Source organism: Papio anubis, chromosome 9, assembly GCF_008728515.1.
Source record: "Papio anubis isolate 15944 chromosome 9, Panubis1.0, whole genome shotgun sequence".
NCBI lineage: Eukaryota > Metazoa > Chordata > Mammalia > Primates > Cercopithecidae > Papio > Papio anubis.
In genome coordinates, this window is record NC_044984.1 from 75716239 (window position 1) to 75743180 (window position 26942).

Consider the following 26942-nt stretch of genomic DNA (forward strand, 5'->3'; position numbering starts at 1 on the left):
AGTTATGTCATGCAAATGGTAAAGCATGAAAGCTATGTCACGCAAATGATAATCAAAAGAAAGATAGGGATGGCTATGCTTATATCACACAAAATAGACTTTAAGTCTAGAACTGTCTCTAGAGGCAGGAAGGTGATTATATAAACAGGTATATACATATATATATATATAAAATTTTCATGAGATCTCAGATGGAAATGAGAAAAAAGGTATTGGAAACTAAAGTAAATGCCATCCTGTTACACCTCTGCAAAGACTAATAGAATTGTGTCTATATTATTGGACTTCATGGAATGAAGAACTTAAGAATGAGGAACTATGATATCTGGTGAAAGAAATATCTAAGTAGCAAAGCATTCACCCTGCTGCGTGACTACTTTTAACTGCTTACAGTGAAGTGTGACAGAAAAGGATTGTCTTAAGGGCTGAATTTACAATTAAAAGGAAAGTAGAGTGAAAAACCTTGGAAAATTCACAGCATGGGCAGGTAAAATGTGAAAAAATGTGGCCAAGCAACCATTTGCTAAAGAAATTACTACAGATGGAAGGGAGTGAGGGGCTACTCATTAAGATAAGCAAGTCATTTCTTACGTGGATGGCAGCAGGCAGAGAGTTCATACAGGAGCTCTTATGATAACCCTCAGATCTCATGAGACTTATTCACTATCACAAGAACAATACAGGAAAGACCTAACCCCAATGATACAATTACCTCCCATTGGGTCCCTCCCACAACACGTGGGAACTCAAGATGAGATTTGGGTGGGGACAGAGCCAAACCATATCACCACTCATTAGGCTCTACCTCCTAACACTGCACTGGGATTAAGTTTCAAACCTATGAATTTTGGGAGATGTATTCAAGCCATAGCTTTCTGCTTCTGGTCCCCAAAATTAATAAATTTAATAAAATCAGACATGAAAGAGGAGACATTACAATGAATGCCTAAAAAATAAAAAGGATCATAAGGGACTACTATGAACAATTATACCCCAGCAAACTGCAGAGCTTAGAAGGAATGGATAAATTCCAATAAACATACAATCTGCCAACACTGAATCAAAAAGAAATAGACAATCTGAACAGAAAAATAAAAAATAAGGGTATTGAATCAGTAATAAAGCAACCCAAATACGTCCATAAACAAATGGCTTCACAGATGAATTCTACCAAACACTGAAAGAGGAATTGATATCAATTCATCTTAAGATCTTCCAAAAAATAGAAGAAGCAGTAACACTTTAAAGGTCAGGATCCCCTAATTCCAAAATCAAAGATACTACAAGAGAACAAAATTACAGGCCAGTACTTCTGATGAACAAACATGCAAAAATCCTCAATATAATACTAGCAAACCCAATGCAACAGAACATTAAATAGATCATATACCATGACCAAGAGAGATTTATCTCTGGAATGCAAGGATAGTTTAACATACACAAATCAATCAATATGATACAACACATTAGCACATTTTTTTAGAAACAGAATTATCTGAACAGATGCAGAAAAGGCAATTGAAAAAGTTCAACATCTCTTTATGAAAAATATTCTCAACAAAATTGGTATTGAATAAAATTACCTCAGCACAATAAAGATCATGCATGAAAAGTACATAGCTAACATCTTAATCCATGAGGAAAAACTAAAAGTTTTCCTTCTAAAATCCAGTACAAGAAAAGGATGCCCACTTTTACTCCTTCTTTTCGACACAGCACTGAAGTCCTAGCCATAGCAATTAGGGAAAGAATATAAAAAGCAAACAATTGGAAAGGAAGAAGTAAAATAATCTGTATGCAAATGACATGACCACAGACATAAAAAAACTGTAAAGGCTCACTGTTATAACTAATATCAGTTACAACTAATAAACAAAAGAGTAAAATTGCAGAATAAAAAATCAACATTCAAAAATCAGTTGCATTTCCACACACAAACAACAATATAAAAAGGAAATTAAGAAAACAACACCCTTAATAATAGCAATGAAAAGAATCAAATACTTAGCAATAAACTTAATCAAAGTGGTAAAAAACTTTAAAATATATTTTAATATTTGTGCATTCTAGGAAAACTCCATACTCAACAAGCTTTAATTTTCATAATATTATTAAATGTTTTACATCATTATTTTATAAGGAAACTTCAGAACTATTTTATTTAGATCTCAAATCCATATTAGAATTTTGATTGAATTACACCTATAAAATAACTTGGGAAAAATAGATACCTTTACAATATCTAGCTCCAGACACAAAAATGTAACTTTTGTTTCCATGTATTTAGGACTTTTTGTATTTCCTAAAACAATAGGATTTGCTATTTTAGCTGAAAATTTCTACACGATTCAATGTTTACATATAAAATACATCCATATATCTATCTCTACAATTATTTGAATGAAATACGCTTTTCGCTAATGCTTTCTATTTATTGCTGGTGTGGAAATACTACTGATATTTACATATACATTTTATATTACTTTATTAAATTCTTTAATAAATTCCAAGCACTCTTTATGTTTTGTGTGTTCTAGAGTCTACTTTTTACACATTAATATTCATTCTCCCATTCTTTAGCAATAGAATTTTGTATATGGCCATGAAAATAGAGATTGCATGTCCTCATCTCTTTTACAGCTTAGAGTGATGTGAGACCAAGTTTTGTTCAATGGAATGTAAGTAAGAGTCATGTGTGCTACTTCCTGATCTTGCCCCTAAAAGTTTTCTTTATGTTTTTTAGCTCCCTATAATACTTGCTGGCTGGAAGTAGTGCCATCTGTGACAGGTATTTTAACCCAGACAGTGTATTTATATGTCCCTCAGCCCACTTGTTCTGGATACAATAGACATATCAGTACGGGTGCAAATCCATTTAATTTCATGGATACATAAAAAAGTATGCTTCTTGGAGTAAGCATTGATTAACCGAAACCTGGGGAAAAGATTTCAAAAGGAGAGATTGGAAGAAGTGAATACATCCAAGAAAAGGGAAATGGCTCAGGCATTTACTAACTGTGATTCAGGTGAATTACTTTAAGCTTTAGAGCCGTATTTTCTGCATCTTTAAAGTGGTGACAGTACTCCCTGCTTTAAAGGTGATTAGATAATCGCAAGATCTCAATACATTTTCACTGTTTATAACAGCAATAACCTCATAATGTGGGGATACACAAACTTGAAGGCAAGGAAATGTAAGTAAGTGGTTGGAGCTTCCTGAGAATGATAGAAGAGCACTTAAATAAATATAACTGACTCAGCCTCATGCCTCAAAAACACTAGTAGCGTTTCCTAAACTTGCTAATGACAGTATTTTATTTATTTATTTATTTATTCTTTTTTTTTTTTTTTTTGACACGAAGTCTCACTCTATCGCCCAGGTTGGAGTGCAGTGGCGCAATCTAGGCTCACTGCAACCTCCACCTCCCAGGTTCAAGTGATTTTCCTGCCTCAGCCTCCCGAGTGTCTGGGACTACAGGCCTGTGCCACCACGCCCGGCTAATTTTTTTTTTTTTTTTAGTAGAGAGGGGTTTTTCACCATGTTAACCAGGATAGTCTCTAAGGTCTCAAACTCCTGACCTCGTGATCAGCCCACCTTGGCCTCCCATAGTGCTGGGATTACAGGCATGAGCCACCACACCCAGCCCCTACAGTATTATTTGTTTTGTAATTTTCTTTTAAAAGACTCTCTCTCTCTCTGCACTGGCTTTACAAAACTTCCACAACACATGTTCTGATTCTACTGTAAGTTATTTTCTTCCTTATCTCCCAATGACACTGTTTTCTAAGTGAAAAATACCATTTTGGCTTTATCAACATGTTATTAATTCATAATATGAGAGATCATCAGCACTAACATTTGTAAAAATCTTCCATTAAAACAAATTAAGATGATTTATAGTTGTGTGGTAAAGAATTTGACATGAACCAAAAGAGGTTCAGGGTTTTGCCCTCAGCCTTAAGGAGATAATCTTGTCATACCCAATAGAAGTGTTATTTTAAGGTGGGGCTGACTATACCTGATAATCCAGCTTGAGGGACAAGTATGCCAGTTTGACCAACTAGATGATTTAGGGAGCTTTCTCTCCCAACTTCAAAGCTGTGAGGAATCAAACAGGTAATTAATCAATCATGCTTATGTAATGAAACCCTAATTGAAGCTTCAAACATCAAAGACTGATTCAGGTTCCTTGGTTGGTGTGTCAATTCTAGAAGGGTAATATGTCCTGAGGATAACAGAAGCTCTGTGTTTGGAACCATCTTGGACTCTGCCCTTTGTTTCTCTTGCTTCAGCTGATTTTGACCTGTAATCTTTACCTGCAATAAACCATGACTGTAATATAATAGATTTCAGTGAGTTCTGTGAGACTTTCTAGTGACTTACTGAACCTAAGGGTGGATCTGAGAATTTCCTGAACTTACAGTTGGTATCAGAAGTGAGGAAGGTCCTATGGAGGACTGTGCCCTCAGATGTTGCAGTTTGGCTAAACTCCGGTAATAGTATATGGTAAATACCAACTGATCAAATTATATTTGCTTTTTTGCCAGCAAGTTTTTTAAAAGTAAAATCATTAGCAGTCAATTATCAATTAGAATATTAAGGCAATTAATGTACATCTTTTTCATCCATCTTATTTATTTATTTATTTATTTAGTGTTCCAAGAGTACACTTAGTTGGAACTTCCACATTTTTCAATACTTGAGAGCTATTGCACTTTCTTGTTAAAAATGACATGTGAGGCTGGGCGCAGTGGCTCAAGCCTGTAATCCCAGCACTTTGGGAGGCCGAGACGGGTGGATCACGAGGTCAGGAGATCGAGACCATCCTGGCTAACACGGTGAAACCCCGTCTCTACTAAAAATACAAAAAACTAGCCGGGCGAGGTGGCGGGCGCCTGTAGTCCCAGCTACTCAGGAGGCTGAGGCAGGAGAATGGCGGGAACCCTGGAGGCGGAGCTTGCAGTGAGCTGAGATCCGGCCACTGCACTCCAGCCCGGGCTACAGAGCAAAAACTCCGTCTCAAAAAAAAAAAAAATGACATGTGAACAAATAGGTACTGCAGAAATCCTTTCATCTTGTTTAATATGACCTGAGGTGTCACATTTTCTATATTTAAACATAGTAGCCACTCTAATGTTCTCATGCTATTTATTGCAAGACACTACTTCAGTCATTTATACCAAAGTCTATACTGAGATATAATAATCTGTAAATATCTGCATGATTTAATTAATCTTTTATGTAGAGTTAAATGTTAAATTTTATCCAAGTTTTTGGCATTTGTAAAGGTAGCTTAATTTGATTAATTGATTTAATACATGCTTTTTTAATTTACACATTTTATGTCTCTTTCAGTGTAATGGAGTTATAAATTTTGAGATAATTCATGTAGATATAATAGATATGAAGATATCACAATAAATTCAAATTACTGAAAGATAAGGAAACTATACCAGTTTCATACAAGAGGAAATATTGTTGGGAGAAAGACCAGGCGACATAGTTGCTACTCCCAAATTGAAAGTCAGACATCTTGGATATGGATTCCTGTCAACTAGTGATAACACTCAGAAAAATTCACTTAGCTTTTATATGACTCAATTTCTTAACTTTCAAAATGCTAGTAATAATTATCCTTTTCTCATAGGTTAATTATGATAACTAAAAAATGTGTGTGGGTTCGGGGCATAGGTATAGTACTTAGTGTAGTACCAAGCACACAGTAACCTCCTCTAAAATTGTAGATGCTATTATTTTTATCAAATATGTGAATAAATGAATTGCAACATCATTTATAAAATGCATATAGTGCTACAGGATTATTCTATGAACAAATAATGTATTTGCTTATTCAACAGAAAATTTCAAAAATAAAAAAAGGAGATTTAGTCATGTGTATAATATCAAATAAAAAGTACTACTATCATTTCATTTTTTATCACATTCAAAGTATCAACAGAAAAGTATTTTCATTTGCTCAACTAATACTAATGCTGACGTTTGAGTCTAATAACAGCAATACAACTTCAGTATGTCAAGTTTACAAAGTACTTCCTTGTATATTGTCTCATCCAAATATCATGACTTATTTGAAAGACAGGTCCAAAGTTTACTAATACATTCTATTTCACAGATTAAAAATAATAAGGCACAGAGAAGCTGAATGAATTGCCAGATGTTACATAATTAGTAAATGATAGATCTATAACTCAATCTTGAATCTTCTGACTTAAGGTTAATATTCTTTGTTTTTATAACTTTTTATCTTGCCTCTCACTAAAGTTCAATATTTCATCTAAATTTCTAAGCAATAAGTAATCTTTCTCAAAATGTTAGCTTAAAATTAATAAGAATAAAGATGGGCAAAATAAAATAGGTCAATTTATGATGCTTATGATCAAAGTGTTAATATCAAACATATTGCTATTAATAGAGAAAAAAAGCATTTCAAAATCTCCACATTCAAAAATAAAACAACTATGTCTGCTACCATAAATAAAAAATAAAAACCTTATACTTTGATCAAAGAAAATATTCTATTCAAAATAGGAGAGAGTCTGAAAAGATTTGCAAACAAACTTCAAATGTCTTGTACATAATAGGTGACACTTTTAACTCCTATTTTAGATAATTGTTTCACACAAGACTTGGAACTAGTAAAAATAGTGGAGGTAGCAAACAGCAATTTTGTTACCTCTCTTCTTTGCTGGATTTTAATATGTATTGTTACAAGACACCTTGATTTTTTTTTGTCTGGGAAAGATTCTTTGTATTATAACAATACAATCATCAACAGCAAAAGAGACATTTTCTATTGATGGTAATAACTTGGATAATTTACAGTTTCTTTATTTATCTTTATAATACAATATCATCATAAAGCATAATCAAGAGGTATAATAAGAAATCATAGGTCTTTGTAAATAACTACTGGTTTAACAACACTGAAACTTTTAGTTCACCAATCTAAAATTAAAAAAAAAAAAAATCCATTGTTCAACCAGCATTCAACTTTTCCAGGAAATTAAAATCTGTACAATTTTCTAACCAAAATTGATACATTTCCAACAGGAATAATACTTTCCCAATAAGTAGGTCTTTTGGAAACTCACAACTGTTGTCAGGCAAGCTAAAAACATAGCATCAGAGAGTTTTGCATTATCTTTAAGGAATACAAGTTCAAAACTCCAAGGGTGTCACTGTCCTATGAAAACACTATTGTCATTAAACTCGTGCTGTCATCTGATAAGTTTAGTCATGGCAACTTGTTTCAATTGTTAATAAAACAAACAAAAAACCTCTTTTATCTGACTTTCTGTTCGAATGTTAAGTGAAAATTGGTCATGGAATTTACTAATATGATTCCTAATATTTAAAATAAGCTAATCAGTGGAGTTAGAATATGTAGCATGCATAAACATGCAGGAAATTAGAAAGTCATTTTGAGAGTAATCATTTTTATAAAGCAGTGATAGACATACAAAACTAAATCTGCTTTCATCTCACAGAACTGAGAAAGAGATAGAATTAAAAAATGCAAAAGTGAATAATTTGCAAAGGCCCCTCAAGAGAAATGATTCTTATTTTTAGGATTCTGAAATAATTTAACTTAAGAGCTTTTGCAGTGGAGCTTTCTATTCACAGATATGGCAGTTTTAATTTGAAAAGAAAACTGACTTAGTCACTGGATTAATTTTTCAAATAAATGATCTTATAACTTCAGATGAGTATTTCTATTACTTCCCTCTAGGCAAATTCCTTAATAGAGTATTGTTCAGAAAATCTACTTTCTCCATGTTTTTCTGGATCATTATCAGCCATTTAAGTTTCTTTTAAACTATTCAAATATAGCTGAACTATTCATGGATTTCAGAAGTTCCCTGATTTTTACCTGTGTCAAATTTTAGAGAAAAATTTTAACACTGATTTTATTCTAAGTGGCCAAAGCAATCAAAGGCAACTTTAGCTCAATGTTTGTATCTCTTCCTTTTGAATTATGATGAATAAAATAACTTTATAAATTTAAATAAGGAAATACCATGGGAGAATCCATGTTGTTTCAGTTGGTAAGAGCTGTGAAATACTGGCTTTTATTTAATTTGCTGGGGTAACTTGATGAGAACCTCATCTGGTTCTACCATCCCATACTAAAATTTCTTTGCTTAGTCTTATTGGCTCCTTGTTGTGTTCTATGTTGTCTCATTTATAATATCCTTAGTTCCTAAAAAATAACTCTATTCTCACTTTCCTTAGCAGATAACCCATTTCCTTGAGGAGATTCCCTTATAAAAAAAGAAATCCTCTCCAAATCATTCATCACTATACTACGTGTTCTATTTTCCTTCCTCCATTTCTCAGAGTAAGGAGTTCTATTCCTTGCCATTGATCTTAAAATTATGGTTATCCTCCACTGTGCTGCCATCATTAATTTCATGTCCTTCATTTGTGGCTTTGTTTTCAATGGCTATAAACATTTTCAATTCTGTCCCATTATAATAAGGCTATCACTCATTACTGTTTGGAATTAATCAGCCTATACTCTCCTTTCCCTTTGTTGCTGAATTTCTCAAGAGTATTACCTTCTTTCTTTATCTGAACTCATACATTCTTTTAATTGCAGTTACTCTATTTTCATTAGAGTTTACTGAAACTATCTCTGTAAACATTTCCAGTGACCTCTTAACTATAAGTGAAATCATTTCATATCAGATATAATCCCCCATGCCTTCAGGAAACACTGAACACCTGCAATCACTATGCTTAAAACTTTCTCTCTCTCTCTCTCTTTCTCTCTCTCTCTCTCAATATCTTGCTATCTCACTATTGCTGTCTCCCTTTTGGTTCAGTGATTTTTGACTTGCTTGAGTCTCATATCTCTCCTTCCTTCATTCCAGTCTCTTTGCTTTTAGAATAGCTTTCACCTTTGCCTGTATCTATTCACCTTTTCCAGTTTTCCATTTATTTCCATGGGTTTAACAGAGTACTAGTTCTTAACCTAACTCAAAGGATTTTGGGGGTGATTACATGCAATAATGTAGGTGATGCAATGTTCATGATCCTTGGGCCTGTAATGTCCCCAAAATGTGTGTTGCTGTCTCTAGCTTCTTTCATCATCCTGATCCAATATTTTTCTAAATGTGAATGGTACTTAATATGCCCATGCAAGTTCTTTAATTTTTCCTTAGGAAAATAGACTTCAGAGATAAAGCTGGTTGTAGATGAGGTACAATAATTGGTAATTTCCTTGGAAAATTCTAATTGAAAGTTGGTAAATTCAGTGGTTGGAATAAGCGTGCACAGAGTAAAGGCAATAAAAAATATAGTTCAGCCTACAACTACACTTGCCAGTTCCTTTTATGTATAATGCAATCATGTGGAAAGGCTTTTAAAATAAGCACGCCTGTGTATTCACTGCAAATTAGTCTGTCAATTGAATTTTTATGGGAGCTTCTGAATAATCCATTTCGTCTGGCTTAATTAAATAATTTTAAAAGTGTACAGGTTTCTGATAAAAGGGAACACATTGTTAGGATGTAATCTATTTATTCCCCCTCGTACTTCCCTTTGTTGTGTGTGTGTGGGTTTTTTTTTTTTGGTGGCTTTCCAATTTTAAGCAATAACAACAATACTCTGCAAAAAAATAAAAATAAATAAATACTTCCCTTTGTTGTGTGTGTGTGGTTTTGGTGGCTTTCCAGTTTTAAGCAATAACAACATGCTCTGCAAAAATAAAAATGTCCGAGACTTTATTGTATTTTCTGTGTCTAAATTGCCTGGGCTCACTTTTTTAGGACAAAGGCCTGGAACATGTATTCAATGCTAACAATCCAATCTGCCTAAGTGGGGCCATTGAAAAAGGCCTAGAATTACAACACATTTTCATTATGTATGTATTTATTTACAATATTTTGTTTTTTAAAATTTATATTTGCCATTACTAAAAGAACATAAGAAATGCCACACAGAGTAATACCTGTGGTCTACTCAGTGCTCTATTTTCTGACACTGTCCCCTTGATTCTTTTAAGATCATGAAGATTCTTTTAAATCTATCTTTAAACACAGTACCTTGACCATCTAATACATTTTTTACCTTTAACTTTTTAAGATACCATTAGTCTATAAAACCAAAAGTCCAATTATATCTCTTCCCTTCCTAAAAATTCTGTTGGCTCACTGCTGTCTGCAGGACAAAGCCTAGCTCTAGCTACCCCCACTCAGATCTGCCTCTCTCTGTCGCCTCCTCCCCAATCCTACCTCTACCTGCTTCCATTTTCTTCCTCCAAGTCCATCTGGTGAGCTCTTTATAGTCACTTTTGTAGCACCATTTGTTCTTCCTATTCATACTCCTACAATGAATTCCACCCTTTGGTAATATTACTAAACCTTGTACCGACTTTTATTTTCACATTAGTCATACTGTATTATAATTACATTTACTGCGATAAAACAAGATAAAATAGTATTTTTTAATCATTTTTAAGTGTGCCCTTTAAGTACTACTCAATGGCATAAAATACATTCACATTGTTAAGCAACCATTACCACCATCCGTCTTTAGAACTTCATTCATCTTCCCAAACTGAAATTCTGTACACATTAAATACTAACTCTTCCTTATAATTGCTTTTTAACAAATAGATGGGGTCTCGCTTTGTTGCTGAGGCTGGTCTCAAACTCCTGAGTTCAAGTGATCCTCCTGCCTCAGTGTAATGAGTAGGTGGGATTTCACATATATGCCAACACACCCAGCTTATAATTACTTTTTGACAGGTCTATCTCACATACTGGCCTTCAGAGCAGAACTAACTTTTTTTTTTTTCCAATACAGAGTCTCACTCTGTCACCCAGGCTGGAGTGCAGTGGCACGATCTCAGCTCACTGCAATCTCTACCTCCCGGGTTCAAGTGATTCTCCTGCCTCAGCCTCCTGAGTAGCTGGGATTGCAGGCATGTGTCACCACACCCAGATGAGTTTTGTATTTTTAGTAGAGATGGGATTTCACCATGTTGGTCAGGCTGGTCTTGAACTCCTGACCTCATGAGCCGCCCACCTCACCCTCCCAAACTGCTAGGATTACAAGTGTGAGCCACCACTCTCGACCAGAACTAACTTTTTACACATATGAGTTGGTTAACATATTTATACCCAGTACTTAATGAAACATCTGGCAAATGGAAGATACCCAATAAGTATTTGTTGAAGTACCATGATTAAAATCACATGGATTAGTATGCTAACCAAGCGTATCAAATTATGCCAACTTTCCAGCTCTTTGCCACCTCAATCTTACACTTTACCAAAAACAAACCTTTTACAAAAAGACACACAAAAACATACCTTTAATGGTTTTCACTTTGCCAAAAATTATTTTAAAAAAACAGGAAAAAAACCATAATATTACCTTTAGTGCTTTCTCATTTCATAAAGCATAAAATCTACAAATTTTTAGCCCTCCAGAATCTGGATCCCATCAACCTCTTTACCCTCCTCTTCTGTATCTTTTCATACCCTGACTCTTATTAATGCAACATTCCTTATTCTCGAAACAGGCAGTTTCGGATTTTCTTAATCATTCTGTCTCCTCAGCCTGAAATACTTCCCACGGTTTTGAAGTCAAATCATAGCCTTCCTTCAAGGATATGCTCAAACGCTGTACTTTTAGGTAGAAGTCTTCTCCGATCCTTTGGCACAGAATACCCTTCTTCTCTGTTCCCTTCTGTATTTTGCTTGTGCCTGTATTTTGTATTTAATTATTTTGCACTAAATTACATCTTAGTAATACGTGTATATGTCTATTTCTTTCAAGAGAGGGCAAGTTACATGAAATTTTACTTAATGCTTCATTTATTTTCTTTCTTTCCATTTCTTCCTTTCAGAGACTCTCAAAATTTTCTGCACATGACAGAGATTCATTAATTAAATTGAAAGAAGAAACAACTTGTTCATTTGATACCTATGATCAACATATTGCTGTTTATTGAGCATACCGAATGTTGTTCAAATGGTTCATTAAGAGAATAGTCAAGGAACAACATGAAAACACTAGTCAGAATGAAGTGTATATAACGCAATTTGACAAATATATATTGATCAAGAGGTTCATATCACTGTTACTGAGTGAAATAAACATAAAGGAGAGAGATGAAGTCTATTTTTTCAGTAAACTAATGACATAGCTTACACAAGTATAAAATTAACCCTAATACTTATTAAACAGTCATAATACAGGCTGAAGCAATGAGCTTTAGCCACTTAAATTAAGGAGCCTATTGGCAAAGAATTATAAAATAGTTCATTAAAGAGGTGACATCTGAGCTTCAGCTTAAATAGGGAAATATGTTTTCAATGAGTGATTTGGGCTTGTGGAGATATTCCAGGAAAGACCTTAGCATCAGTAAGATTTATAGTCAGGAAAAATGTTGGCTTCTTTAAAACAATACACTCTATGACTTAACAAGGCCTTAGAATGACTCAGGTAGAGCAGCAGGGGTGGTGGAGTTAAAGTAGAATCTGTAGGTTAGGAACATTGAAGAAATTTTTGATGGCATGTTACAAGTCTATGTACCATATATCACTACATTGTTAACATATATTAATAAAACATAATATATCATTATGTTATCAATGTATTAATATGGCATATATCATATATATATGTATATATTATAGATGAGAACATATTACAAAAGTAATCATTATAATTGGGGCTTCACTTAGCAAGTTTAACCTTGCAGAATTATACAGCAAAAGAGAGAAGCGATAAGAACAGATAAAAGCCTACTGTAATATTTCAGGTGAGTATGCATGAAGACCTGAACTATTGCAATTTTAATACATATGAAAAAAGATGAGAGTAAAAAGATATGGGGAACATTATAGACACAATTATATACATAAATTGAAACAATTGAAAGCAGAGAGTTAAGACAAATTCAAAGATAACTACATTTTCAAGTAGGAGGGAATAGTAGCACATTAGGAGAAATAACTTCTCTGGTCTCATTTGTAAAATAATAGTATGCACCTGCCAGCATTAGTGTACTGACATATATGTATTTAGCATGTACTGAGGGATTTAAATCCCTCAGTAAACATTAACTATGATTACTATTAAGTGCTCCATAAAATGATCTAGTATTAATGTCATTATGGACAATAAAATCTGACTCTAAAACGACTTTATTATTTTATTTGTGTATAAGAATAATGAAAAGTTATTAAAAATTCAAACACTACAGACACATATGGTCTATATACTTGCAAATAATGGAGAAAACAAATAATTAGAGTTTGGTATTTATATCTAAAACTTTTTTATTCCTGTAATAATGAATTATTATTATTATTTATATTTGAAAAATATTGAGATTATTCTATGCAATTTCATTCTTTTCACATAGCAGAATGTTTGGGGGCTTTTTCCAGAAAAGAACACATAGTGGTTTTGTATTCTTTTTAATGAGACGACTCACTTCATTACATTAATGTGCCATATAGAATCTAAGAGGACATCAGGAAAACTAGGTGGCAATTCAGGCCCATCAGAGCATAAGGCACTTTTGTGTAAGTTAGAAAATGTACTCCCTACAGGTGGCTATGTCCTCCCGTGCGTGTCTGGATTAGCAAACCCTGAACTAGATTTCAGCTCGCACTGGCCCCTCTGCTGGAAATTTGTAGGAGAGAATAATCTATATAATCATTAACAAAGCCCTGTGGAAATGCCAAAGGGATGTCTGAAATCTTTTGTGGGGCTCAGAGTAGTGCATACACCTTTAACTATAGATTTTAGTTTCTTTTCTACAGAAGTCATGGTTGAATTCCTGGATGTCTGGGAAGAATAGATGAGGGATCTATGAAACAGATTATATAAAGAAAAGATATTAAGAGGTGATAACTCCAAACCCATCTGTGAGAATAAGACAAGTGGTAGGTGTGTGTGGGGAGAGAGAGCGGGCCTCTCTCCATATATAATAATGATATATAGATGAGAGAATAAAGTCTATTAAAATGATATAATGATGATAGAATAAACTGTATAGTCTTTTCAGATTCTACATATGCATATATGTGTATGTATGAATATATCAAGATATCATTCACTATCTAAATCTGTTTTCTTAATTCTCCATTCTGAATTTGGGAATTGAATGAATTCAGAGAAAAACATTTGGATAAGGTTTTATATCTAAACGGTCACTATAACAACCAGAAACTCGGCCGGGCACGGTGGCTCAAGCCTGTAATCCCAGCACTTTGGGAGGCGAGGCGGGCGGATCAGGAGTCAGGAGATCGAGACCATCCTGGCTAACATGAGTGAAACCCGTCTCTACTAAAAATACAAAAAACTAGCGGTGGTGGCGAGCCTGTAGTCCCAGCTACTTTCGGAGGCTGGGAGCCCAGGAGAATGGCCTGAACCTGGGAAGTGAGACTTGCAGTGAGCGAGATCAGCCACTACACTCAGCCTGGGTGACACAGCCCAGAGACTCACGTCTCAAAAAAAAAAAAAAAAAAAAAAACAACCAGAAACTCAGGAACCAAGCAGATTATCATAATGTGGCACCCTTACTCTTCAAGATGGCAACATGAACTCAGAAAACAAATAGATTGGAGTGTTAAGGGACACTTGTAAATACATTTCAAATTTAATTTAAAATCAGAAATATTGCCGGGTGTGGTGGCTCACACCTGAAATCTCAGTGCTTTGGGAGGCCAAGTTGGGCAGACTGACCCCTGCAGTTCAAGACCAGCCTGAGCAACATGGCAAAACTTCATCTCTACAAAGAATACAAAAAAAATTAGCTGGGCATAGTGGCACACAACTGTAGTCCCAGCTACTTGGAAGACTGAGTTTGAGGATCACCTGAGGCTAAGACGTGGAGGGTGCAGTGAGCCTTGATCGTGCCACTGCACTGCAGCCTTGGCAACAGAGTGAGATCCTGTCTAAAAAATAAATAAATAAATAAATCTGAAGCACCAAATAAATTTCTCCAGCTCCTTGCTCATTTAGCCATATGCAGGACTTTTGCTCTGGTTCCTGATTATTTTCATCTATATTATATATTTGCATTTGGCTCTTAATAATTTTTTAAACTTTCTTTTGCATGAAAATTTGCTCTTTGTTTTAAAAACTATCTTCTTCAGTTATTACCTCCAACATTCAAAAGTCACCTAGTTCTTATCCTAAAGCTGCTAATAGTATGAATTTTTCTAAATGTGTTTGGTCAGGTTTCTAAATATATCTTGTTACCACCAATACAAGATGCTTTATTTACAGTTATTTCTTATACCAATTGCTGTTACCATAGAGAATCAAGAACTCAAACTGCAAGTGTCTTCTGTTTTTTTTTTGTATTTAATTTTGAAATATCAATTTTATTAAAAAGTTAAAGTTGACTTTTCTCCTACTTACTCTCTTAAAAGGATCACTGTTTATAAGCGATTTATTATTAGAAAACTAAAGTTAATTTTATCGCTGGGTTTGTGAATTTCTAAAGAGGGATTCAAGTCAAGACCCATGGACATTAGTTAAACTCAACAACAAAACCAAAACATATGGAAGTTAATAATGAGCACAATAATTACTAACAGACATGATTTTTACTTATGCAAATGACTCTTATTTTTACAAATGATTTTAAGCAAAACAAAAAGCATTCAGAAGAGTCTGCAGTAGATATACAGGAATGTTAAGAAGTGAAGGGGTGGCCTGCCCCTCCACACCTGCGGGCATTTCTCCTTAGGTGGAATGAGAGACTTGAGAAAGGAAATGAGACACAGAGACAAAGTATAGAGAAAGAAAAGGTGGGCCCAGGGGACCAGCGCTCAGCATACAGAGGACCCGCCTCGGGCACCGGTCTCTGAGTTCCCTCAGTATTTATTGATCATTATCTTTACCATCTTGTAAAAAGGGAAGTGGCAGGATAATAGGATCATCGTAGGGAGAAGCTCAGCAGTAAGACATATGAATAAAGATCTCTGTGACATGAATAAGTTTAAGGAAAAGTGCTGTGCCTTGATATGCATATGCAAACATCTCCATAAACCTCTTTAGTGCATAAAGAGCAGGCCTAAGGCAGTTTTCTCCTTTCTCAGTAAACAGAACATACAATTGGGTTTTACACCGAGATGTTCCATTGCCCAGGGACGGGCAGGAGACAGATGCTTTTCTCTATCTCAACTGCCAAGAGGCCTTTTTCCTCTTATACTAGTCCTCCTCAGCACAGACCCTTCACGGGTGTCAGGCTGGGGGATGATCAGGTCTTTCCCTTCCCACGAGGCCATATTTCAGACTATCACATGGGGAGAAACCTTGGACAATACCTAGCTTTTCTAGGCAGAGGTCCCTGCGACCTTTGGCAGTGTACGTGTCCCTGGGTACTTGAGATTAAGAGAATGGTGATGACTTTTAACAAGCATGCTGCCTTCAGGCACTTGTTTAACAAAGCACACCCTGCACAGTCCAAAATCCGTTAAATCTTGAGTCACTACAGCGCATGTCTCTTGCCAGGACAGGGTTGGGGGTAGGGTTACAGATTAACAGCATCTCAAATACAGAACAAAATGCAGTCTCTTATGTCTATGTCTTTCTATATAGACACAGTAACAGTCTGATCTCTCTTTCTTTTCCCCACAAAGAAGTAAAAATTTTATCTATGTAAAATCCAATGTACCACACTGCCTGTAGGAGACTATAATAATACTTGAGGGATAAAACTATATTCCAGGAAACAGTCATAAATCTTTCCTCCACTTTTGTTCTCAAGGGTTGCTGTTCAATTTTATGTATAATTGAAGTAACTACTTAGTTGCTATTTGTGGAGCAAATTTTCAGAGCCTCACTTTGAGGGGGAGTCTACCTCTGTCGCCCAGGCTGGAGTGCAGTGGCGCGATCTCGGCTCACTGCAAGCTCCGCCTCCCGGGTTCACCCCATTCTCCTCCCTCAGCCTCCTGAGTAGCTGGGACTACAGGCACCCGCCATCACGCCCAGCTAATTTTTTTTTTTTTTTTTTTTTTGTACTTTTAGTAGAGACGGGGTTTCACCGTGTTAGCCAGGATGTCTGAATCTCCTGACCTCCTGATTCGCCCACCTCGGCCTCTCAAAGTGCTGGGATTACAGGCGTGTGCCACCGCGCCTGGCCTATGGGACATTTTTATTTCAGCTTACTTTAGCCAAGTGGTCTCATCACACCTTTGTTTATGACAAACATAAACTCTTTCACGGTCATATTAAGCCATGCTTTTATATTAGTAGTCACCAAACTTTTTGTTTGTTTGCCCTTATCAATGAAATATTTTGAGAAATGCTTCCAAAATGAATGTATATTTTATCACACATAAAAATCACAATTAACATTAATAAAATATAATATGAATACACATTTAATATTTTTTCTCCGATAGTTCCAGGAACAAGTACACCCCATCCTGAAGATAATTTATCAACCCCATCTCTTTAAAAGACTGCATACTTCTTGTCATTACCTATTACTCCAGAGGTTCTTTTCTTCCATTATGACTAAGAGGTACCAATCTCTTATTTCTTTTTCTTTTTCTTTTTTTTTTTCCAAACCATCCTGTTTACTAAGCTAAATCTGGTCATCAAAAAGCTTTCTTTCCTTTTTAAAAATGGCTATTTCACCATTTATGCTTTTAACACTACTAGCCTTTAATTCACATAGAATTTACTCTCCTTCTAGCTGCAAGTCCATTATTTCTAAAGGTTAAATTGTTATGGCTGGGACAAACAAAAGCATATATACACTCATTTAATTAATCTAGCTTATTTTAAAGAACAAAAGAATGGCTGGGTGCAGTGGCTCATGTGTGTAATCTCAGCACTTTGGGAGGCTGAGGTGGTTGGATCATGAGGTCAGGAGTTCGAGACCAGCCTGACCAACATAGTGAAACCCCATCTCTACTAAAAATACAAAAATTAGCCGGGCATGGTGGTGGGTGCCTGTAATCCCAGCTACTAGGGAGGCTGAGGCAGGAGCATCCCTTGAACCCAGCAGGAGGAGGCTGGAGTGAGCCAAGATCGCACCACTGCACTCCAGCCAGGGCAACAGAGCAAGACTCCGTCTCAAAAAAAAAAAAAAAAAAAAAAAAAGAAGTTTATACTGACAAGATTTATTGAGTGGTTTGAAACTGTGTATTTGTCTGTATGCATAATGTATATGTAAACATCATCTTTTTATAAATTCCTTTATAGGACTTATCATTACTGATCTTAGTCGTATATCTTTTTATAAACCTATTTATATTTATTTATTTTATTGATCCATAATAGATGTACATACTTTGGAGTACTTGTGATAATTTGATACACTTATATAATGTGTAAAGATCAAATCAGGTTATTTGGAATATCTACCACATTAACTATTTATCTTTACTTTTTGCAAGGAACATTTAAATTATTGTCTTCTAGCTATTGTGAAATGTACATTAGATTAATGTTAACTATAATCAATCTACTGATCTATCACACACTAGGTCATATTTCTTCTATCTAACAGAAAATTTGTACTCATTAATCAACCCTCTTCATTATTCCCTCCCCTCTACCCTTGCTTATTTAAGAGTAGGAAGATTTAGCTAAATTATATTAGTATGTCCAATACTAATAATACCAATATTACATTACTGGAATAAACTTCTAGGAAAAAAGTAACCTTATAAATGTCAGAGAAAAAGAGAGATGGGACTATTTTAATGGCTGACACAGGTTAAATTTGCTTATCTCTATATATCTATATATAGGTAAAATGTTATTTGATCTATGTAAAATCAATCAAATGTACCACACTGCCTATAGGAGACTATAATAATACTTGAGGGATAAAACTAGGTATTATATATATATTTTATATATATATATATAGAGAGAGAAATATGTATAGACAGATAAATGTATATATAAACAAATTTATTTACTCTCTATATATGCCTAATTATCCAAGATAATTTGTGCACTAAAACCCAAGAGAAGTAGAATCTTCCAAAGAGAAAATAACTTTATAAATCTTGAAAAGATGATTGAAATTACTTTTTTTGGAGTTGTGAAGAGTAGCAGAAGTGGATTCAGTGCTGTCACTAAACATGAGTACAGTGCTTTTAGAAGATAAGAATAGGCAGGACCTGAGCAGAAGTATATCTCTCTAAGGAGTTCACTTTTATTTGTAGCATTTTCTAAGTTTAACAGTTATTTGATATGTGTTCCAATTTTGGAGCTGTGTTTTCCTTCTTGAAAGGACTGACGCTCTGCCTGCAGTCTTTCTAAATCTTCATCTCACTAGCTCGCATGTCACTAGCTCTTGATAATTTTCCTTTTGTCTAGTAGTGACACATATAAATAACCAAAAAGCAGAAGGCAAGACTCTGGTAACTAATTTCAACAAGCCTTGTTCAATGGCATAGACAGCATGTAATTTATTTTTAGTGACAGTATTAATAAAAGTGACGTGAAACACAAGGGATGTAATGTCAGTGATATTGCACCTCAAAAGAGGAGAAAGTGTGGCATGTTACCTCCTGATTAGCAGCAGCTAGTTCTTCTTCCAGTGCAGAGACTCTTTCTAAAGAAACCCTCAGTCGCTCCCTTACCTAGAAGAAAAATCAAAATATGTGCAGTAATGTACATCCCATACATATTAAACTGTGCCGAATCCATCATTAACATCATCAGAGACAGTCAATTTGGCAAATTATTAAAGAAGTATTTATATCCCTATGTGCTCCGAATACTAAACTAGGCAAAAATACAATGAATGCATTGCCACCTCGTATTGTCACTGTATCAAGGGATTTCCTTGTAAGCAAATCCTTTTGGTAGTTCCCTCATAGAGCTTCAGGTGGGGCTGGAGATTGACTTGTCTTGCTCTGAATTCTGATTCATAGTAAGCGAATACAAAGTTTAAAAGTATATTATGAATTCATCTGAAAAATAGTCACTGACTAAGTGTGACAAATAGGAAAAAAAAAATACCCCACCTTTTTCTCTACTTCTGTAAAATAATAAGTAAATTTTCATTTGGTAAATAGTATCTAACTTCAAAAATAATTTGCCTGAAGGAAAGGCCTTTTAAAACCTGAGTGTTCTTTGCTTCTATGTTTTCTATGAATTAGAGGTCTATTTTGTTTTTGGGGAACTGTAAAGTATTTAAGTATTTTGGAATTTCCAACTAACTTTCAGATACCAAAGGTTAAACCATTGTATTTTATAGAACCAAAATCTCTGTATATTTTAGTTTGAAAGTCATAATTTATACTTGCTTCTTACATAACTGAAACTCAAAGAAGTATTTCTTTGATCCTTGCTTTCTTAGAACTTCTAAAATTGTTTTAGTTGTTATATGTTTAGATCTATAGATATGTCTTGATATATATATTAAATAAATGTATTATATATATAACAATTCATAGAAATAAATATTGCTGAATTAAAATGAATGACCACAGCAGTTTAATTTTACCTAAAAAATCAAAAAAACTTTATAGCTTTAACTTAAGATGCAATTCATGGTGGGTTTTCAATTATTTATAAATTAACATAGATTTTTCATGGGAATGCCATAGTATTTGTGCAGTTAAGATGTATTTCAATATATAATTATATTCCTATGAGCTTTCATTTTGTTAACTTACTGACAGTATATTTTAATAAATGGTATTTTTCTCCTCTAATAAGATTTAACTGGGAATAGAGATTAAATTTATAAAATATGTAAAAACCCAGATACATAAACAAATTTAAGTTGGAATTATAATATTATTTTTCCAGTTAGCAAACAAACAAAAAGTCAGTAATGACTTATTATCCTAGAATCTAATTAAGAATTTTAAAAAATCTAAATCACATTTTAGTATTGTATTATGATACCACATATATTCAGATGAATGGATGCATTTAATTCCTGAAACAGACCATGAATCAGCAATAAAAATATCCAAGTAGGGGTTTTAATATTAATTATATTTTATTATGCTCAAATTCTCTAAAAACAGTAATACACACATAAATGGAGACTTGATGCCTAAAACAGTTGCACAGGCTCTTTCATCATATTGAGCTAGAGATTAACTGCCAAGTATCATTCCTGTTAGACAAATATCCAATTGTTAACAAATACATAGAATTAATGCTGATTAATAACCAAACACTAGTTACATAGCAGGAAATATTTGATGATTTGATTTGGAGAATGCTTTTTTATGAATTTTGAATACATGAAAAAGCAGCAAATATCCTGAAGCCATGAAAATGAGCAGGACAGCTGATGTGTGGAATGCATATATCAAAAAACGTTTCAACAGACGTGTGATGTTTACCGGGGATTCCCATATTCTAAAATACCAACTGTAAAATACTGGTGTTCTGAAGAAGGCCTAGTAAACCTGGTTAATGAGAACAGCAATAAGAAGCAATCTAAATATGGTAATAATCTCACCATACACAAGCTTGATCATATCACACTGAAACTGCTGTAGAGAGAGGAAGTTACCATATTTTAAAATATTGACACATTAAAATCTCTCTAAGTCATTTACATCATGTAAGAAATGGTTGAATCTAGCTTATGTGGTAGGTTAAAATATCTTTCTGACTTTCTTTTGCTAAACTTAAACTCTTAGAACTATTCCAAACTGTTTTCTATTTACTACAATTTAAGCGTTTATATTTTCATTATAGTGAGTTTTTAAAGAATAAAAATTATCATATTTACCCAATAATATGAAAATAAAATAATAATTTATCATATATTTAGAATAGTGGTTTACAAATTGAGATTATGTTGTCCACGAAGTAATAAATCTAAAACTATTTTACAAGAAAATAAAAAAAAATTCTGAATATATTTTGAGTTATGTTATAAATTTAAAAATTGCTGCTGTGAATATCAATAATGCAAACTGAAATTAATGTATGGCCGGGTTGCATTTGGGGAATTATCACTCCTACAACAGAAAATATTTTTGAGGAAATCTCCTCAGACCAGAAGCTCTAATTCATTTTTGACACAGAGATATTTGATAATGAAAATATATAAGGATGGTATATATATTTAATTTGTTTTGGTTTACATTTCCTATACATGTCTGATACGGTTTTTTTTTTAATAGTCAATGATCTCTGAGTAATTGAAAAACACAACTATATTTTCTCACAACTATAGTTCTCATTCTACAATTTAGTGGCTATATAAATAATTGGACATTAATAATGAAAATTATGAATCACTGCAACTATCTATAGCTATGCTCAATTTTTGTAGAGTTTATTTAGTTCTGCATATGTACTAATCCTTCTATGATAAAGTTGTTTGTTTCTTGTTCCCAAGGTATGGTTAATTGCATCTTTTTCTGACTTTCTATATATATAGTATTACTTGTTTACATATCTATATCCGCATCCCTCCTCATCCCTGTGAGAAGCTGTGAGTTACTCTTAGGGAAATTGTCTGGGAAGGCACTTAGACACATATGAGTTCCTTGATAACTAAATGAAATGCTATTTTAAACAAGCATCTGGATCAAGAATAATACCAACATTTTTACTTGGTTTGAAAGTTTTATCAAATGCTGATATTTACTCCTGTTAATAACAATATTCATAAATGTCCACTGAGAACTTGCCATATGCTAAGCACTAGCTGAAAGCTTTGCATATCAGATCATATCTAATCCTCATGACAACTCTGAGGTCAGTACTAGTATTATCTTAATTCAAGATAAGAGGTAATTGATGCTTTGAGAATGAATGATCAAGTCACTTGTCCAGATCTGTCTGACTCTAACCCTAACCCTAACCCTAACCCTAACCCTAACCCCCTAACTCATAACATGTCTTCTTTAGGCCGCTGAGCATTACTTGTTGATAATCAGTCCAGTTGTCCCTGAACTCACCAATGTTCAGGATACCTCTGGTGAGTTAATACATATTATTACAGCTCCTATGGCCATATAATAGAACAACTCATTTAGTTGCGCTAAACCCACTGAACTTCTATAAAGTAAATTATTTCTAGATTAAGTTGTACAACGGCCATTTTCTTCTTAAATGTACTCACATGACCAGGTTATTTGTCTTAAACGCTGTTTATTACCTCTATTCTGATAAATAATCATTATTTGTAGGAGCATCCCTCACTTAAGTGATATGGGAATGCTTATAGGAAACATCTCAAATCATACATTCTCTAGTACCTTCATTTAAGTCATTTAAAACTCTTGAATTTTCTCTGAACAGGTCCTTCTCTTCTTACAGTTTTGGGTTATTTTCTGTGTGGGTCCTGCTGCTTAGAGCGTATTTCTGTGCTTAAAAAACCCTTAATCATTCTTTAATACCTAGATCAAATGCCACCTTTTCTTGAAGACATCCTTGTCTTTGTCATTAATCACACAGTCATAACCTTTTCTGTGACTACATATTGTGATAGAAATACGTCTTTTTTGAATTGTTTTTCATTGATATGTGAATTCCTAGCACTAACACTGAACTTCTCAGTCATAATGAGAATATCTTATTTATCTCTGTGTGTCAAACATCTGCCATGGAGTCTGACACATACTAAAAATTCTATACATATAAACACTTGCAAATTCTTAGCACTTTTATAAAAAAGAGGAAATATAATATGAAACTAAATGTTGAATATTAAATAATTATTTGATGTCATATTTAGCAAGAATTTTTATATAATATTCATTTCTGTTTTATTCAAAATAATTCTTATACTAGTCATCTCTCATTGCTAAAATAAAAATGAGATACAATTTCTTCTTAATACTCTAGAAGGCAGAATTATAATTATCCTTACATACACATTCCACATAATCCCCTGTTCTCAGAACATCTGAATACCAATGATAAAAATATAAATGTATATAAATATTAAATAGAACAAAAATGTCTGCATGCTTAAAAACTATATATAACTCAGAAATAATCCCTAGTTTGGATTTTAATGCTCAGAACTTGTCAGATACTTTACAATGAAGTGTCCCAATTTCTACTCTAACTCCTAAAGCTTTATTGATTTTTGTAAGTTCAGTCTTTGAAATTTCACAAAATTGAAATCATGTCATAAGCCATCCTAATCTCCAAAGAATATTATCATCCTATTGGTTTATATATGTCAGTAGAACTTATTTGAGTAACAGCTAAGAGAAGCTTACAGCTACTTTTAAAAATATCTAAACACAAATTTTTCTACTAATACCTTATGATGTTACTTGCAGAGGCTCTTCAAATGAATATTTAAAACTAAGATATTAGAGACATTAGAAAATCAGATGCTTCTAAAATAAATGTCTAGAAGTTAAAGTACATCCAATTTGCACTTCAAAATAGATATAATTTTCAGTTAGTGGTCTCTTATTTTGGAATCTATAGAGAAAGACCAGGGTTTGAGAGAGAGAGAGAGAGAGAGAGACAGAGAGAGAGAGAGAGAGAGACAGAGAGAGAGAGAGAGAGAGAGAGAGAGAGATTCAATAATAATATTAAATGATACAACATTTTGAATGCCATCTGAAGTGGGGTTATAATGTACCATAATAGAAGTCTAATTCTGATAAGTCATAGATTCAGTGGCTTAGAAAAAGAAGATGTTTATGAATATTACCAACATCCACACGGTAATCCATTTTCACTTAAAAAAAAAATGATTTTTCATATAACTCAAATGTGTTCCTCAACTGACTGACTTTAGAAGTCAGGTGAGTCAATGGATGAAGACAAAGAGCTTGATGATGATGACAGAAGTGTAGTTAAGCTTGAAATCTTTTGTCCATACTATACCTTTTCATCCAAGGCCTTGTGGTGCTCAAACAAAGATTTCAGTGCCTTGAGAACTTCAACTTCACTGGATACTCCTGAGGGAGACTGGGCTTGCCGTTTTACCACCGTCATTCTTAGTGACCTTTCATGTCGTGACACAAGGCACTCCAAATGCTCCAGTAATAGCTATTGGGTTTAACAGAAAATGCAATTATCTTCTGAATACAAGTCAGGAACACTTTCAAATGACTTCCCCCTTAAAACACTGCAGGCTTACATAGTATCTAATGTTAGTTGCAGGTTACACTGCAAGTGGCAACAAAGAAGCACAGACCTATTTAAAACAGGGTTTATAAAATACATTAAAGATAAATTGTATCATTTAACAAGTTACTGAATTTAAAAATGTAATGCAAATGTTATGCAGTCCTTTAGCAAATTTAATACTTTCGTATGGATTCAGCAGAAATAGAACACTTGACAAAATATGTATGTTAGTGATGAAAGAACATTGCTTGGCCGGGCGCGGTGGCTCAAGCCTGTAATCCCAGCACTTTGGGAGGCCGAGGCGGGCGGATCACGAGGTCAGGAGATCGAGACCATCCTGGCTAACATGGTAAAACCCCGTGTCTACTAAAAATACAAAAAAAAAAAAAAAAACTAGCCGGGCGTGGTGGCGGGCGCCTGTAGTCCCAGCTACTCGGAGGCTGAGGCAGGAGAATGGCCTGAACCTGGGAGGCGGAGCTTGCAGTGAGCCGAGATCGCGCCACTGCACTCCAGCCTGGGTGACACAGCGCGAGACTCCGTCTCAAAAAAAAAAAAAAAAAAAGAAAGAACATTGCTTGATGCATCAGGACCTTTTTAGAGGATGACAGTGAAAGTCAAAATTTATTTCGTTTACATATGGCCATTAAAATTATTTGAGTTGAATAAAATGAGCATAATCATTATAATGTTAATTTAGCTTAAATAATCCCATGGTTTTATTCACAATTATTCTTTAGATTAGATTATAGAAAAATATTTGCAACCAATTAGAATATAGTAACTGAGATTCTCAATTGTCAGTTCAGGAAAGGAAGTTAGGGATATAGTTTTGAATTGTCTATGTTAGAATCTATGATTTCCCAGGGTAGCCTCTGGGGCCGTGACAGAGGTGGAGGGAAAGTCCCTGAAGAGTTTCCAGGATGTTTCAGGCTCTATACTCTTAGCTCTTGCCAGAGAAGATCTGTTTTGAAATGTTTTGTGAATTGGGGTTTCATATTTGTTTTCATTTCAAAAGGAAGTTCTACTGCTAAAACCAAAGACACATGAGAAGAAAATCAGAAACGGCTTGATTATTATCAGTTATTATAATTTTACTAGTGAATAACTGGTAAGCATTACAGGAAAGGTCTTCGGAAGAACAGTGGAAAGCATAAGCTAACAAGTGGTATCCACTTATGCAAAATAAAGAAAATACAGCAGAAATTACCCAAACAAAAGATTTAAAAACAGATAGAAGACACTGAAGGTGGAAAGAAGGAAAGAAAACAACTTTCCTTTTTTCCAAGATATTTTCTAAAAGTTTAATTGTAAAGAAAAATTTTGGTCTTCACTATACCACTGTTAGATTCAGTGTCACGTATTAGTATCATATTTTTGGTTGATTTCTCTACATTTGTTGTCACTGATTATGACTCAAAATGTTAGAAAACTTTGCCATTATTGGGCACAAAGAACACCAATATCTGAGACACTAAACATACATAAATCAGTAGATAAGAGTCATATTTAAGGGTCAACATAATATTAGTAATTTTTCAGTATGAAAATGACCTGAAATTTTCAAGGAGCCCTTTAACATTTATCAATCTATGATTGATAAATTATGGTATTCTATTCTCTCGAATTCTACAGATACATGTATCCATTGCATAAATCCAAACTGCTTTACACAGGTTGTGGAGATTTACATGAACTTAATAATGCCTACTTTTCCAGTGTCATCTGATGTCAATCTTTCCCTGGAAAACTATGTTCCAGCTTTCCTGGCCTACTTTTAGCTCCTCAGTATGTCAAGCCTTTGCTTATGCTGTACCCTCTGCCTAAAGTACTCCTTCTTTGTTCCTCATTTAACCAGCTCTTTCCCATTGTTTGTCTCAGCTTAAACATCATCTCTCAA

General features: G+C 34.1%; 1 protein-coding gene across 26 annotated transcripts in view; it reads right to left on the bottom strand.

The window, feature by feature from the left end:
* Nucleotides 1–26942, bottom strand: part of PPFIA2 (PTPRF interacting protein alpha 2) — a 508974-nt gene that overhangs the window by 165247 nt on the left and 316785 nt on the right. For 24 of the 26 annotated variants that reach the window (XM_031651089.1, XM_031651095.1, XM_031651091.1 and 21 more), the window contains 2 exons: nt 24800–24964; nt 19531–19605 (listed from right to left, as the gene is read on the bottom strand). In XM_031651089.1, coding sequence (XP_031506949.1) covers nt 19531–19605; nt 24800–24964 — 240 coding nt within the window. The remainder of the gene's footprint in view (nt 1–19530; nt 19606–24799; nt 24965–26942) is intronic. The other 2 variants (XM_031651104.1, XM_031651098.1) reach the window with 1 other exon arrangement.